Below are 16,981 nucleotides of genomic sequence, written 5' to 3'. Positions count from 1 at the left end.
CTGAGAGGATTTATGTATTTGAGGATCTTGGGATTTGTTTATTGAGATAACATGTGTTACATTGGATTACTATGATATTTTATGAATGAGAGTATGTTTTTAAAAATGAAAAATTGTTTGGAAATTTACGTTGTTACAAGTTGGTATCAGAGCCTTGGTTTGAGAGACTCGGATACACCTCCGGGCGTATCTGAACTCAAACTGAGGATTTGAGAGAATTTTTCATAAAAGAAACAATTTTTCCAAAAGAGTAAAGGACTTTTGAGAAAAGCGGAACGGAGCAGTGTGTACGATCAGCCAGCGCCCGAACGGTGATTTCCCAAAATACCCTTACATTATGTGTTATGAGATATTATGTGATATGTTTTGCATGCTAGAGTAGGCTAGGTATTCATGGTTAGGACTAGAGTGGGCCTGATTTGTGATGCCTTAGCCTAGGAGTTACTGCTACTATGAGATACTTCGAGAGTAAGTAGGTAGCAGCGAGGAACTTATGAGTGGTCTACCAGAGAGTAGCCTGAGTTTAGTGAGATATAGAGTACTTGTGATATGGGATCCTAGGAGGAGGACTTGGGGTGAATACCGATGCGTTGTGGAAGGTAGTATAAGGGCCCGTACTACTGGAAACACCGGATCGGTGAGCAGTCCAAGTAAGAATCCTCAGGGTACTAAAGAACAAGTAGGGTTGAGTATCGAGTGCGAGTATACTCGAACGAGTCTCTGATTCTTTTGTGTTGTATTTCAGAGACATCATGGTTGGGACGCACCACCACCCAGGAGGCAGTGGTACCAGTGGTACCAGCGATGAGGAGATTCGTAGACTGATTCACGAGGAGGTGGCTGCGGCCATTCGAGCTGAGATACCAGAGATGTTCGGGTCTATCAAGACCACGCTGATCGAGACTTTTGATGAGCGGTACGCTGCTCTTACTGAGGTTGCTATTGCTGCGGCCACCGCAGCTGTCGCTGCTGCCAGGCCCCAGGGAGGTGACTCGTTGCTGTACCGAGAGTTCAGCAACACGAATCCACCAGATTTTGATGGGACGCAGGACCAGATTTCTGCGATGAGGTGGATTTCTGACATCGAGGGATGCTTCTACACCTGCTCGTGTCCGGAGCATCTGAGGGTTAGGTTTGCTCTTAACCAGCTTCGCTTGGGAGCGAAGGATTGGTGGAAGTTTGTGACGGCAGACTTCATTACGGCAGAGCTTACTGCGGTGACCTGGGAGAGGTTCACCACGATGTTTCGAGATGAGTATGTTCCCCCTGTGGAGAAGGAACGTCTAGCCCAGGAGTTCTTATCCCTCAAGCAGGGAACTGAGTCTGTGACGGTGATTACGAGGATGTTTCACGAGAGGGCGTTGTTTTGCCCTAAGCACGCGTCGACTGAGCAGGCACGTATGAGCCGGTACTTGAGCATACTGAGGAGGGATATCCATGAGTTCGTGGCGAACTCGTCATACCGGACATTTGCCGAGCTTCAGGCAAATGCCCGGAAGAGAGAGATTGAGCTGGAGACTCAGGTCAGGGAGGAGGCCGAGTCTCAGAGGAGGGACAGGCGACCGGCAGCCAAGCGGGCAAAGCCCGCTGATTCGAGATCTGGGGGTCCGAAGGGCCGCACTTGTGGGAAGTGTGGCAAGAGTCACGAGGGGGTGTGCAGAGCTGGGGTGTGTTACAAGTGTGGGAAGGAGGGGCATTTCGCGAGGGATTGCCCCAAGGGATTCTCGGTTTGCTTTCATTGCAACAGACCGGCCATCGGAAGGCCGAGTGCCCTCAGCTACTACAGGGATCAGCACAGGGGTCTACACCTGCTGCTAGAGCTATCGAGGTCCGGCCAGCGAAGGCCGAGGCACCGAAGGCTAGCGGGAGAGCCTTCCAGTTGACAGTGGAGGAGGTCCGCGCAACGCCCGATGTCGTGGCCGGTATGTATTCTTTTACTTACCTATTTTGAGTTTGAGATTTTGTGCTTATATTGTGTTATGCTTAGGTACTTTTCTTGTGAGTTCTGTACCTGCGTTGGTGTTATTCGACTCGGGTGCGAGTCGATCTTTCATGTCATTAACATTTAGTCAGCACATCAGTGTTCAGCGAGAGGCGTTGAGTCGACCTCTACGAGTTTCTATAGCCGACGAGCGAGCGGTATATGCTACTGATGTGATCCGAGGATGTGTACTCGAGATCTTCGGCGTTGAGTTTCCGATTGATTTGGTCCCGATTGCGATGGGAGATGTCTATGTCATCGTGGGCATGGACTGGTTGAGCAGGTTTGGAGCGGTTATCGACTGCGAGCAACAGTTGGTGACCATACGAGACCCTAGTGGGGGAGTTCTTACGGTGTACGGCGAGGGTACCCGTTCAGGGTCAGCATTCTGTTCGGCTGCTAGAGCGAGGCAGAGTCTACAGCAGGGTTGTAGTGGGTTTGTGGCCTACGTGATGGACACACGAGTAGCAGCGGAGAGGCCTAGTTCTGTTGATGATGTGCCGATAGTGCGTGAGTTCCCGGTCGTTTTCCCCGAGGAGTTGTCGGGTGTGCCTCCCGAGAGGCAGGTGGAGTTTCACATCGATTTGGTTCCGGGAGCGGCGCCTATCGCCAAGGCGCCCTATCGCCTTGCGCCACCAGAGATGCAGGAGTTATCCTCACAGCTTCAGGAGTTGTTGGGGAAGGGATTTATCATACCGAGTAGCTCGCCATGGGGAGCGCCGATCCTTTTTGTCAAGAAAAAGGATGGTTCACACCGGCTGTGCATTGATTACCGGGAGTTGAACAAGTTAACGGTCAAGAACCGTTACCCACTGCCGAGGATTGATGATCTGTTTGATTAGTTGCACGGAGCGTCTTGGTTCTCCAAGATTGATCTGAGGTCTGGATATCATCAGATGAGAGTGCGTGATGAGGATGTCCAAAAGACGGCGTTCAGGACTCCTTACGGGCATTACGAGTTCATGGTGATGCCTTTCGGGCTCACCAATGCACCGGCAGCGTTCATGGATCTCATGAATAGGGTGTGTAGGCCGATGTTGGATCGATCGGTGATCGTGTTCATCGATGACATATTGGTGTATTCGAGATCCAAAGAGCAGCATGAGGAGCATTTGAGGGAGATCCTCGGAGTTCTGAGATCGGAGAGGCTTTACGCCAAATTCTCCAAGTGTGATTTCTGGTTACGAGAGGTCCAGTTCCTGGGACATGTCGTTAATCAGAATGGGATATTGGTCGATCCGGCCAAGATTGAAGCGGTGATGAGTTGGGAGGTGCCGAGATCCCCCACCGAGATCAGGAGTTTCCTGGGGTTGGCCGGCTATTATAGGAGATTTATTAAAGATTTCTCCAAGATCGTCGTGCCTCTCACCAGGTTGACCCGGAAGGGCGTTACTTTTTCGTGGGGTCCTGAGCAGCAGGACTCGTTTGAGACTCTTCGCCAGAGGTTGTGCGAAGCCCCGGTGTTATCCCTTCCAGAGGGAATGGAGGATTTTGTGGTGTACTGCGACGCATCGATATCAGGGTTGGGTGCGGTGCTTATGCAGAGAGGGCATGTGATAGCGTATGCATCGAGGCAGCTGAAGCCTCATGAGACGAGGTATCCCACCCACGATCTGGAGTTGGGGGCAGTGGTGTTCGCCCTCAAGATCTGGCGCCATTACCTGTATGGGGTTCGGTGTACCATATACACGGACCACAAGAGTTTGAAGTATCTGATGGATCAGCCCAACCTGAATATGCGCCAGAGGAGATGGTTGGATGTGGTAAAGGATTACGATTGTGAGATCCTGTACCACCCGGTCAAAGCTAATGTTGTAGCTGATGCGCTGAGTCGTAGGGCGGAGAGTGCCCCGATTCGAGACACTTGTATGCGATTGACAGTGATGACTCCGGTGCTGGACACCATTCGGGAGGCCCAAGCAGAGGCCGTGAGACCGGAGAACCGCAAGAGAGAGCGGGTGATTGGGCAGGTACCTGAGTTTGTTACCGATAGTCGTGGGTTGATGACCTTTCAGGGTCGAATTTGGGTGTCGTATGCAGGCGGGACGCACACCACTTTGATGGAGGAGGCGCACTGATCGAGGTTCTCGATCCATCCCGGGGCCACTAAGATGTATTTGGACCTGAAGAGGGACTATTGGTGGCCCTGTATGAAGAGGGATGTAGCATGGTTTGTTGAGAGGTGCTTGACCTGTCGCAGGGTTAAGGCCGAGCACCAGTGTCCGCATGGCAAGTTGCAGCCACTTGAGGTTCCCCAATGGAAGTGGGAACAGATTTCTATGGATTTCATCACCAAATTGCCGAGGACCGCACGGGGTGTCGATGCAATTTGGGTGATCGTCGACCGGCTGACGAAGAGCGCGCATTTTCTTGCTATCAGTGAGAGCTCTTCTGCTGAGAGGCTGGCAGAGTTGTATGTGAGGGAGGTGATATCGCGACATGGGGTGACGATCTCGATTGTGTCAGATCGAGATGTACGTTTCACTTCCAGGTTCTGGAAGAAGTTCCACGAGGAGTTGGGTACGAGGTTGCATTTCAGTACCGCCTACCACCCCCAGACGGACGGACAGACTGAGCGGACGATTCAGACACTCGAGGACATGCTTCGAGCATGTGTATTGGACTTCGGGGGAAGTTGGGACACGTACTTGTCGTTGGCTGAGTTTTCCTACAACAACAGCCACCATTCGAGTATTGGTATGCCTCCCTTCGAGTTGTTGTATAGGAGGAGGTGTCGGACTCCCATTTGTTGGGGAGAGGTAGGGCAACGTGTGATGGGTAGCACCGAGATAGTGTTTCAGACGACATAGCAGATACAACAGGTTAGACAGAGGTTATTGACGGCTCAGAGTCGTCAGAAGAGTTATGAGGATAGGCGACGATCCGAGCTTGAGTTTCAGGTGGGAGACTTCGTACTCCTGAAGGTGTCTCCTTGGAAATGAGTGATTCGGTTCAGGAAGAGGGGCAAGTTGGGGCCCCGGTACATCGGTCCGTTCAGAGTGACCGCGAGAGTGGGCAGGGTAGTGTATCGTTTGGAGCTACCTGCGGAGTTGAGCCAGATTCATGATACCTTCCATGTGTCTCAGTTGAGGAAGTGTATAGCCGATGAGTCAGCGGTAGTGCCGCTGGAGGACATTCAGGTAGATGCGAGGTTGAATTATGTCGAGAAACCGATCGCGATTTTTGATCGGAAGATCAAGGTTCTGAGGAACAAGGAGGTGCCCCTGGTTCAGGTCCAGTGTCAACATCGGAGAGGGTCCGAGCTGACTTGGGAGCCGGAGTTGGAGATGCGGGAGCAGCATCCAGAGTTGTTTGCGGGGCAAGACTTCGAGGGCGAAGTCTGATTCTAGTGGGGGAGAATTGTAACATCCGGATTCCCAGGTATCTTATTTTAGTTATTTATTTTGGGTTTTATGGAGGGACTCGGTGAGTAGACGCTCAGACTCGCCGAGTAGGATCGCGAGTTCTTGACTGGATTAATGACCGGACTCGACGAGTAGATACGTGGACTCGGCGAGTCCGCGCTGTAAAGTGAAACCCTAAATCCCCAGGCATGTGCCCTATTTAAAGGCCTTTATGGCCTCCATTTGCGGCCAATATACCCCAGAGAAACCCTAGAGAGAGCAGTGAGAGAGTTGAGAGCAAGAAGAGGCTAATACATCACTTTTGGTGTAGTTTTGCTAGAAGGAAGAAGGAAACACCCATCTAGAGCGTGAAGGGAGCTTGGATATGGGCTAATCATCTTGAGAGTTCATCTCTGGAGGTATAATCCCTTCTATTTCGTGTTGATATGATAGATTTCATGATTTTAGGGTTTTTACCTCCATTTTATGTAAGATCTAGTGAGTATGAGGCCCCCTTTGTGTTAATAGCATCAGATCTGGACCATGAGAGGTCCATAGAGTCACTATCCCTCAACTTTGTGCAAGCAAATGAAAGATTGGGGACTAGGTTGCCATTTTTAGAGTTATTTCTCCATTTATGACTTGTTGTGGGTTACATGCACGTAAAGGTTGCACCTTTACGTGACATTTGAACATTTGAAGGGTAGATCTGATAGTTAGGGAAGCAGATCTGACCTTAGGAGGTCATTTGAGGATGAACATGGAGGCAACTCGTCGAGTCCATAAGTGGACTCGACGAGTCGAGTCGGGGTTGCCCCGCGATTCGTGACAGATGTAACCCGTCGAGTGGAAGGATGACTCGACGAGCCAAGAGAGGCTGAAAGGATTCAGAGGACCCGCATGGACTCGCCGAGTCGCCCTTGTGCACTCGACGAGTCGGGTCAAAGTTAACCGTTGACTTTCGTTGACTTTAGGGTTCTGGTCAAGACTGATTCAGGAGAGTTCAGGGAAGGGTAGAATGGCCTTCTACCCAATCTGTAGAGATCAGATCATGAGTGAATATTGATCGGGGATGTTATTTGAATAATAAGAGGAGGCTAAGTCGGGACGTTGAGCACGAGAGTTTATCCGATTTCATTGAGGTGAGTCTTCTCACTATACATTACCTAGAGTGGTATTTATGTGTAAACTAGAGGGTCTTGTATGCTATGTGTATATATATGAGTTATGTGCATTGTGTTGTATGTATGCTATGTGTTGAACAGACCGGGCCGGAGGGCCCAACGATATAGACCGGACCGAAGGGTCCAACGACACAGACTGGACCGAAGGGTCCGACGAGCTATGACCGGACCAGAGGGTCCAACGAGCTACGGGACTGGAGGGTCCCGCTGAGACACATCGACCGGAGGGTCGTATTGTAGCCTCGAGTGGCGTATGTGTTGCATGTGGTATTTTGGGGAACTCACTAAGCATCTATGCTTACAGTTGTTGTGTTATGTGTTTCAGGTACTAGCGAGGATCGCGGGAAGGCGCCGGCATGATCCGTACACACTGAGAGGATTTTTGTATTTGAGGATCTTGGGATTTGTTTATTGAGATAACATGTGTTACATTGGATTACTATGATATTTTATGAATGAGAGTATGTTTTTAAAAATGAAAAATTGTTTTGGAAATTTACGTTGTTACAGAAGAGGTCATGCATGTACTCGCCGAGTCACACAAGTGCACTCGACGAGTCTGGTCAAAGTTTGACCGTTGACTTTTGTTGACTTTTAGGGATTGGTCAATGATTAGGGTCTTTGAGCCATGAGAGGGGTAAAATGGTCTTTTACCCTTCTGAGAGTACTAAGAGAGGGATTAGTCTAGCCTTGAGGGTTGTATTGATTAGAGTGCTTATTCCATGTGATTAGGCGGGGGCTAGACCAGATTTTACCTAGCTCGAGATTTACCGAGTTACCCGAGGTGAGTCTTCTCACTATACTTTACCTAGAGTGGTAATTAGAGTTATGTGACAGAGTATCTTGTATGCTATTTATGTGATTGTGATACACTGCATTATTTCTATGTGATTCATGTCGTGTATGTTCCAGAGTTTACAGAGTAGAACCGGAAGGTTCACAGAGTTAGGACCAGAGGGTCCACAGAGTTAGGACTGGAGGGTCCACAGAGTTACAGCCTCGAGTGGCTAACATGTGTTATATGTGGTATTTTGGGGAACTCACTAAGCATTTATGCTTACAGTGTTGTGTTATGTGTTTCAGGTACCAGTGAGGATCGTGGGAAGGCGCCGGCATGATCAGTACACACATGAGGAGTTTTATACATTATGATCTTGGGGTTGTGTTTCTATGGATTGATATGTGATACAATGACGTTTTTACAATATTTATGAATGAAAGTATGTTTTTAAAAATGTGAAAAATTGTTTAAAATTTCGGTGTTACAAGTTTGTATCAGAGCCTTGGTTTGAGGGATTCGGATGCACCTTCGAGCGCATTTGAACTCAAACTGAGGATTTGAGGAATTTTTCGAAATAAAGCAAATTTTTTCTAAAAGAGTAAAAAGATTTTGAAAAGAGCAGAGCAGAGCAGTGTGTACGATCAGCCAGCGCCCGAACGGTGATTTCCCAAAATACCTTTATATTATGTGTTATGAGATATAAGATAATATGTTATGCATGCTAGAGTAGGCTAGGTATTCTTATTAGGACTAGAGTGGCCTGATTTGTGATGCCTTAGCCTAGGGGTTTTGCTGCTAGGACATGCTTGAGAGTGAGTAGATAGCAGCGAGGAGCTTATGAGAGATCTGCTAGAGAGTAGACTATGCATAGTGAGAGTAGAGTACTTGGGATTTGGGATCCTAGGAGGAGGACTTGGGGTGAATACTGATGCGGTGTGGACGGTAGTATTAGGCTCGTACTACCGAAGACACCGGATCAGTGCGCAGCCCAAGTAAGAATCCTTAGGGTACCAGAGATCGAGTAGGAATGGGATATCGAGTGTGTGCACACTCGAGTGAGTCTCTGATATTTTGTGTTGTATTTCAGAGAGACATCATGGTTGGGACACGCCACACACCTGAGATCAGTGGTGTTAGTGATGAGGAGATCCGCAGGTTGATTCATGAGGAGGTGGCTGCTGCCATCCGAGCCGAGATACCAGAGATGTTTGGTTCTATCAAGACCACCCCGATCGAGATTTTTGACGAGCATTACACTGCTCTTACTGATGCTGTTGTTGCTGCAGCCACCGCAGCCGTCGCTGCTGCGAGGCCGCATGGGGGTGACTCGTTGCTGTACCGAGAGTTCAGCAACACGAAGCCACCAGAGTTTGACGGGACGCAGGATCCGATCGCTGCGATGAGATGGATTTCTGATATTGAGGGATGCTTCTATACGTGTTCTTGCCCGGAGCATCTGAGAGTTCGTTTCGCGCTGAACCAGCTTCGCTTGGGAGTGAAGGACTGGTGGAAGTTTGTGACAGCGCACTACTCTTCTGCAGAGCTTGCCGCGGTGACCTGGGAGAGGTTCACCGCTATGTTTCGTGATGAGTACGTTCCCCCGGTGGAAAGGGAACGTTTGGCCCAGGAGTTCTTGACCCTCAAGCAGGGTACCGAGTCTGTTACAGTGATCACCAGGATGTTCCATGAGAGGGCGATGTTCTGCCCTGAGCACGTGTCTTCCGAGCAGGCACGCATGAGTCGGTATTTGAGCATTTTGAGGAGAGACATCCGTGAGTTCGTGGCGAACTCGTCGTACCGGACATTTGCCGAGCTTCAGGCAAATGCCCGGAAGAGGGAGATTGAGCTCGAGACTCAGGCCAGGGAGGAGGCGGAGTCTCAAGGGAGGGATCGGCGACCGGCACAGTCCCAGCCGGCAGCCAAGCGGGCCAAGCCCGCCGATTCGAGATCAGGGAACCAGAAGAGCCGCACTTGTGGCAAGTGCGGCAAGAGTCATGAGGAGGTTTGCAGAGCAGGGTCTTGCTACAAGTGTGGCAAGGAGGGGCACATGGCCAAGGATTGCCCCAAGGGGTTTGCAGTCTGTTTTCACTACAAACAGACTGGACACCGGAAGGCCAGGTGTCCGCAGTTGCGGGGGTCAGCCCAGGGAGCATCACAGGGATCTGCCCCTGCTGTTGTTCGAGCTGCAGAGAGTCGTCCAGTGAAGGCCGAGGCACCAAAGGCTCGCGGGAGAGCGTTCCAGTTGACAGCGGAGGAGGTCCGCGTTGCGCCAGATGTTGTGGCTGGTATGTGTTCTTTCATCTATTTATTTTGAGTTTATGGTGTTATGCTTATATTATGTCATGCGTAGGTACATTTCTTGTGAGTTCTGTACCTGCTTTGGTGTTATTTGACTCAGGTGCGAGTCGGTCATTTGTGTCGTTAGCCTTTAGTCAGCATATCAGTATCTGTCGAGAGGCGTTGAGTCGACCTTTGCGAGTTTCCATAGCTGACGAGAGAGCTGTGTATGCCACTGATGTGATTCGAGGATGTGTACTCGAGATCTTCGGCGTTGAGTTTCCGATTGATTTGGTCCCGATTGCGATGGGAGATGTTTGTGTCATCGTGGGCATGGACTGGTTGAGCAAGTTTGGAGCAGTTATCGACTGCGAGCGACAGTTGGTGACCATACAAGACCCTAGTGGGGGAGTTCTTTCGTTTTATGGCGAGGGTACTCGTTCTGGGTCAGGATTTTGTTCGGCCGCTAGAGCGAGGCAGAGCCTACAGCAGGGCTGTAGTTGGTTTGTGGCTTATGTGGTGGATACGAGAGTAGATGCAGAGAGACCGAGGTCGGTCGATGAGGTCCCGATAGTGCATGAGTTCCCGGATGTTTTCCCCGAGGAGTTGTCGGGTGTGATGGGTTTTGAGCATTCTAACACTTCCTAAGTGTACATGCAACCCTAATAACCTTGGATCTATGTTTGTCTAATAATCATGCAAAGTTGAATTCCAAGGTTATATTCCTATCTAGCATACATTGGGAACATTTTTAACTTGAATGAAAGATAGAATAACTTACCTTGTTGTTGATTATGATCCTTGAAACCTTGTGAGCCTAGCACCCCAAGTGTGATGCCTCAAATGCTTCACACAACACCAAATGCAAAGGAGTAAACTTTGAGAGAATCTTACACTTGCAAAATCGGCTCTAGCCCTCTTGTTTCTTAGTGTAGCCTATTTTGGTGGAGAATGGGTTTCTTATATAGTGTTGACACATCTAGGGTTACACCATGTAAACCCTAATGTGTCATGACTCTTCATTTCCATGACCCATGGGTTTGTAACTCCCATGGAGCATCCATGGAGCATCCTATGGGTGGAACCCAACTTGATAATCCATGGAGCCTCTTAGCCCACTATATAAGATATGGAAGATTTACATAATCTACCCATATATTTAATTAGTTATCTTTTGATCACTTAATTAATTCTAAATTAATTCTTGATCAAACTAATTAAATAATATTATTAATATATTAGAACTTATAATATATTAATAAACCATAAGTGTTATTTCTCTCATTTTAGTTTATCTAGTTGCATGGTGCCATGCAACCCAAATGGACCATGCCGGGTCGGGTCAAGTACATACCAGAAATAGTTATGGACTTAGACACCTTATCCAATAGGGTGTGCCTCCCGAGAGGCAGGTAGAGTTCCGTATCGATTTGGTTCCGGGGGCAGCGCCTATCGCCAAGGCGCCCTATCGCCTTGCGCCACCAGAGATGCAGGAGTTATCCTCACAGCTGCAGGAGCTGCTGGGGAAGGGGTTTTTTCGGCCGAGTAGCTCGCCGTGGGGAGCGCCGATCCTTTTTGTCAATAAAAAGGATGGTTCACACCGGATGTGCATTGATTACCGGGAGTTGAACAAGCTGACGGTCAAGAACTGTTACCCCTTACCGAGGATCAACGATTTGTTCGATCAGTTGCAGGGAGCGTCTTGGTTCTCCAAGATTGATCTGAGGTCTGGATATCATCAGATGAGAGTGCGTGAGGAGTATATCCAGAAGACAGCATTCAGGACTCGTTATGGGCATTACGAGTTCGTGGTGATGCCTTTCGGACTCACCAATGCATCAACGGCGTTCATGGATCTCATGAACAGAGTGTGCAGGCCGATGCTGGATCGTTCAGTGATCGTGTTCATCAATGACATATTGGTGTATTCGAGATCCAGAGAGCAGCATGAGGAGCATTTGAGGGAGATCCTCGGAGTTCTGAGATCGGAGAGGCTTTACGCCAAATTCTCCAAGTGCGATTTCTGGTTACGAAAGGTTCAGTTCTTAGGACACCTCGTCAACCAGAATGGGATATTGGTCGATCCGGCCAAGATTGAGGCGGTGATGAGTTGGGAGGTGCCGAGATCCCTTTCAGAGATCATGAGTTTTCTGGGGTTGGCAGGTTATTATCGGAGATTTTTCAAGGATTTCTCCAGGATTGTTGTTCCTCTCACCAGGTTGACCCGGAAGGGCGTGGCTTTCAGTTGGGGCCTGGAGCAGCAGGCCTCATTCGAGACACTTCGCCAGAGATTATGCGAAGCCCCAGTATTAGCCCTTCCGGAGGGGATGGAGGATTTTGTGGTATATTGTGACGCGTCGATATCGGGATTGGGTGCGGTGCTGATGCAGAGAGGGCATGTGATAGCATACGCATCGAGACAGCTGAAGCCTCATGAGACGAGGTATCCTACTCACGATCTGGAGTTGGGGGCTGTGGTGTTCGCCCTCAAGATCTGGCGTCACTATTTGTATGGGGTTCGGTGTACCATATACACAGATCACAAGAGCTTGAAGTATCTGATGGATCACCCCAACCTGAATATGCGCCAGAGGAGATGGTTAGATGTGGTAAAGGATTATGAGTTTGAAATCTTGTACCACCCGGGTAAGGCTAATGTTGTAGCCGATGCCCTGAGTCGCAGGGCGGAGAGTGCCCCGATACGAGATGTTTGTTTGAGATTGACAGTGATGACTCCAGTGTTGGACACCATTCGGGAGGCCCAGGTAGAGGCCATGAGACCGGAGAACCGCAAAAGAGAGCGGGTGATCGGGCAGATGTCTGAGTTCGTTGCCGATAGCCGTGGGCTTATGACCTTCCAGGGTCGAATTTGGGTACCGTTTGAAGGCGGGGCACATACCATTCTGATGGAGGAGGCGCATAGATCGAGGTTCTCGATCCATCCCGGGGCCACTAAGATGTATTTGGACCTAAAGCGAGAGTATTGGTGGCCCTGTATGAAGAGGGATGTCGTGTGGTTCGTAGAGAGGTGCTTGACCTGTCGCAGGGTGAAGGCCGAGCACCAACGTCCGCATGGCAAGTTGCAGCCACTTGAGGTTCCCCAATGGAAGTGGGAACAGATTTCTATGGATTTCATCACCAAATTGCCGAGGACTGCGAGGGGTGTCAATGCAATTTGGGTGATCGTCGACCGGCTGACGAAGAGCGCTCACTTTCTTGCTATCAGTGAGAGCTCTTCTGCAGAGAGGTTGGCAGAGTTGTATGTGAGGGAGGTGGTATCGCGGCATGGAGTGTCGATCTCGATTGTGTCAGATCGGGATGTACGTTTCACTTCCAGGTTCTGGAATAGGTTCCACGAGGAGTTGGGCATGAGGCTGCATTTCAATACCGCTTACCACCCACAGACGGACGGACAGAGTGAGCGGACGATTCAGACGCTCGAGGACATGCTTCGGGCATGTGTGTTGGACTTCAGAGGGAGCTGGGATACGTATTTACCGTTGGCTGAGTTTTCCTATAATAACAGTCACCATTCGAGCATTGGTATGCCTCCCTTCGAGTTGTTGTATGGGAGGAGGTGTCGAAAACCCATCTGTTGGGGAGAGGTAGGGCAGCGAGTGATGGGCAGCACTGAGATAGTGCTTCAGACGACAGGGCAGATACAGCAGGTCAGGCAGAGGTTGTTAACAGCTCAGAGTCGCCAGAAGAGTTACGCGGATAGGCGACGATCCGAGCTCGAGTTTCAGGTTGGAGACTTCGTACTCCTGAAAGTGTCCCCTTGGAAAGGAGTGATTCGATTCAGGAAGAGGGGCAAGCTGGGGCCCCGGTATATTGGGCCGTTCAGGGTGGCCGCAAGGGTGGGCAGGGTAGCATATCGGTTGGAGCTACCTGCGGAGTTGAGTCAGATACATGATACCTTCCACGTGTCTCAGCTGAGGAAGTGTATAGCCGATGAGTCGGCGGTGGTACCATTGGAAGATATTCAGGTGGATGCGAGCCTGAATTATGTTGAGAGGCCAGTCACGGTGGTGGATCGGAAGATCAAGGTTTTGAGAAACAAGGAAGTGCCACTGGTTCTGGTTCAGTGGTGGCATCGAAAAGGGTCCGAGCTGACCTGGGAGCCGGAGGCGGAGATGCGGAAGCTTCATCCAGAGCTGTTTGTAGAATGAGACTTCGAGGGCGAAGTCTGATTCTAGTGGGGGAGAATTGTAACATATGGATTCCCAGGTATCTTATTTTAAGTATTTATCTTGAGTTTTAGGGAGGGATTCGGCGAGTAGGCGCTCAGACTCGCCGAGTAGGATCGCGAATTCTTGTCTGGAATTAATGATCGGACTCGACGAGTCGATGCGTGGACTCGGCGAGTCCGCGCTGTAAAGTGAAACCCTAAATCTCAGGGCCTGAGCCCTATTTAAAGGCCCTTATGGCCGTTATTTGCGGCCACTACTCCCCTGTGAAAACCCTAGAGAGAAAAAAGAGCTTAGAGAGCATTTTGGAGGCTAATTCTTCATCCTTTGGTGTGACCTTGCAAGAAGGAGTGAGAAAATCCAAGCTAGATCGGTCGTGGAGCTTGGATCTGTGTTGTTCACACTGAGATTCACGTTTTGAGGTACAAGTTCTTTCCCATTTCGTGTATTTGATAGATTCCTTGAATCTAGGGTTTCCTTTGAACAATTTTGAGTTAGATTGTGAAGCATATGAGGTCCCTTTGGGTATAGATGATAGATCTGGACCTTGAGAGGTCTAAAAGGTCCCAAGCTTCCAGCTTTATGAGGTTTCATGTGAGCCTTGAGAGTAAAACCCCATTTTAAAGGTTATTTCTTCATTTTTGGTCTTATAAGCATTGCATGAACGTAAAGTTTGAACCTTTACGTGACTTTCGAGTGTTACAAGGTTAGATCTACTGGTTGGTGAAGCACATCTGACCTCAAAAGATCGTTTGAGTGTTTTCATGGGAGGAACTCGCTGAGCCCATAAGGGACTCGACGAGTCGAGTCGGGTTGCCCCGCGATTCGCGACCTGTGATAACCCGTTGAGTGTAGGGTTGACTCAGCGAGTCGAGTGAGGACCATTGGCGAAGAGGTCATGCATGTACTCGCCGAGTCATACAAGTGCACTCGACGAGTCTGGTCAAAGTTTGACCGTTGACTTTTGTTGACTTTTAGGGATTGGTCAATGATTAGGGTCTTTGAGCCATGAGAGGGGTAAAATGGTCTTTTACCCTTCTGAGAGTACTAAGAGTGGGATTAGTCTAGCCTTGAGGGTTGTATTGATTAGAGTGCTTATTCCATGTGATTAGGCAGGGGCTAGACCAGATTTTACCGAGCTCGAGATTTACCGAGTTACCCGAGGTGAGTCTTCTCACTATACTTTACCTAGAGTGGTAATTAGAGTTATGTGACAGAGTATCTTGTATGCTATTTATGTGATTGTGATACACTGCATTATTTCTATGTGATTCATGCCGTGTATGTTCCAGAGTTTACAGAGTAGAACCGGAAGGTTCACAGAGTTAGGTCCAGAGGGTCCACAGAGTTAGGACTGGAGGGTCCACAGAGTTACAGCCTCGAGTGGCTAATATGTGTTATATGTGGTATTTTGGGGAACTCGCTAAGCATTTATGCTTACAGTGTTGTGTTATGTGTTTCAGGTACCAGTGAGGATCGCGGGAAGGCGCCGGCATGATCAGTACACACATGAGGAGTTTTATACATTATGATCTTGGGGTTGTGTTTCTATGGATTGATATGTGATACAATGACGTTTTTACAATATTTATGAATGAAAGTATGTTTTTGAAAATGTGAAAAATTGTTTAAAATTTCGGTGTTACATGCAAGACCACATCTTACGGGATAGCGGCATATATGGTATGGATTCTAATTATGATGGTGCCTTAGATTCTCTTCGTAACAAGCTTCCAGATTCTGACCTTAGCAGTTTTACTACTAAAGACACCGCCCCCCCTAAATCCCAGAATACACTGGCGAGTGCCCTTTTTCGTAAAATTATCCAAGATATGGAAGTGCATCTCGACGTGATGGCCTGACAGAAAGCGGTTTTCCAGTGCTTACGTGCACCACATGCTCAAGATTTTCTTCTTGCTATCCCTATAGATGGGATTGGCCAACATATGTCTCATGTGGAGTATCATATTATCCTCAAATATCGACTCATGATTCCAATATTCCCAGCTAACGAGATATGTCCGGTGTGTCGGAAGGCATGTTTGGACTCTTTTGGAGAGCATGCAGTTCACTGTAAAGAACTCTCGGGGTTCAAATACAGGCACAATATGGTTAGGGATGTTTTGTTTGACATATTTAAGCGTGCCGGAGTTTCCGCTAAGAAAGAGGCACCTGTGAATTTCTTGACTGACCCGACAGAAGGAAGGTCGACCCTTAGACTGGCTGACATTTTGATTTTTAGATGGGTTGGAGGGAAACATGCATGTGTGGACCTTACAGGGGTATCCCCTCTCGTGGGCTTGAGGGTTGGGGGTTTCTCGGCAGGACTGTCTACTTTAAAAGCTGCTACAGGCAAAGTCACCAAACATGAGAAATCGTGCATGGAAAATCAACACGTGTTCATACCATTTGCATTTGATACGTTTGGTTTCCTTGCACCGGATGCGGTAGAGCTTCTTAATAGAGTAGAATGGATCATGCATTGCAATGGTATATCCCCTAGATCCATGAATGTAGTCTTTAAAAGATTGAGCTTTGCCATACAAAAAGGCTTAGCGGCGCAGCTTGTTGCCCGTTTTCCATCTCACTTGTTGTACGATGATAATTAAATTAATGGTAAAAGTTTGAAAATAAATCCATGTATGGTTTAAATATAATTAAATTAGAAGTTTAGTTTATTAAAAGATTAAACCTTAGTATTTTAAAAGTTTAAAATACACTCTTATACTATATAAAATTAAAAGTTTATATATATATATATATATATATATATATATATATATATATATATATATATATATATATATATATATATATATATATATAAGACGAGTCAGTCTTACCGTTAGTAGGCCTCATTCACGAAGCTGGTCTATAAGGGGTGTTTAAAGAAGCGGCCTGTAAAATGACCGCCATTGGGTATCCACTCTTACCCACCGCACTCATGACTAGTGGATGGTTGTTAGCCAAATGGGTAGGATAGGACATTAAACTCTCATTAAAAGTATAATGAATTATAAAGTAACTAAACGCTTTTATAAAATTCCCAATCTTAGTTACTTTAGGAAAAATGTGAATTTGATGCTAACCCATGAAATTGCACATTGCACTTTAGATAAGTCGTTAGTAGAGCGTGTGTGGTTAACCGACACATTAATATGGACTAATAAAGGTTGGCAATGTTAGCTCGTAAATTATCATTGATCAATGGAGCGTGTGTCGTTAAC

The 16,981-nt window shown here is 48.1% G+C and overlaps 1 protein-coding gene across 1 annotated transcript; it reads left to right on the top strand.

Moving 5' to 3' along the window:
* The first annotated feature begins 752 nt into the window (after positions 1–752).
* On the top strand, positions 753–8,485 carry LOC145121327 (uncharacterized). The gene is made up of 4 exons (XM_079057092.1): positions 753–1,922; positions 6,835–6,970; positions 7,242–7,293; positions 8,378–8,485. Exon 1 carries the CDS (start codon positions 753–755, stop codon positions 1,881–1,883), a length of 1,131 nt encoding a protein of 376 aa, XP_078913218.1. The 3' UTR covers positions 1,884–1,922; positions 6,835–6,970; positions 7,242–7,293; positions 8,378–8,485.
* Positions 8,486–16,981: the final 8,496 nt, after the last annotated feature.

Source organism: Lactuca virosa, chromosome 6, assembly GCF_052849685.1.
Source record: "Lactuca virosa cultivar CGN04683 chromosome 6, Lactuca_virosa_CGN04683_v6, whole genome shotgun sequence".
Taxonomy (NCBI): domain Eukaryota; kingdom Viridiplantae; phylum Streptophyta; class Magnoliopsida; order Asterales; family Asteraceae; genus Lactuca; species Lactuca virosa.
The sequence above is the reverse complement of the archived record's forward strand: the minus strand, read 5'-3'. Positions and strand labels throughout refer to the sequence as shown.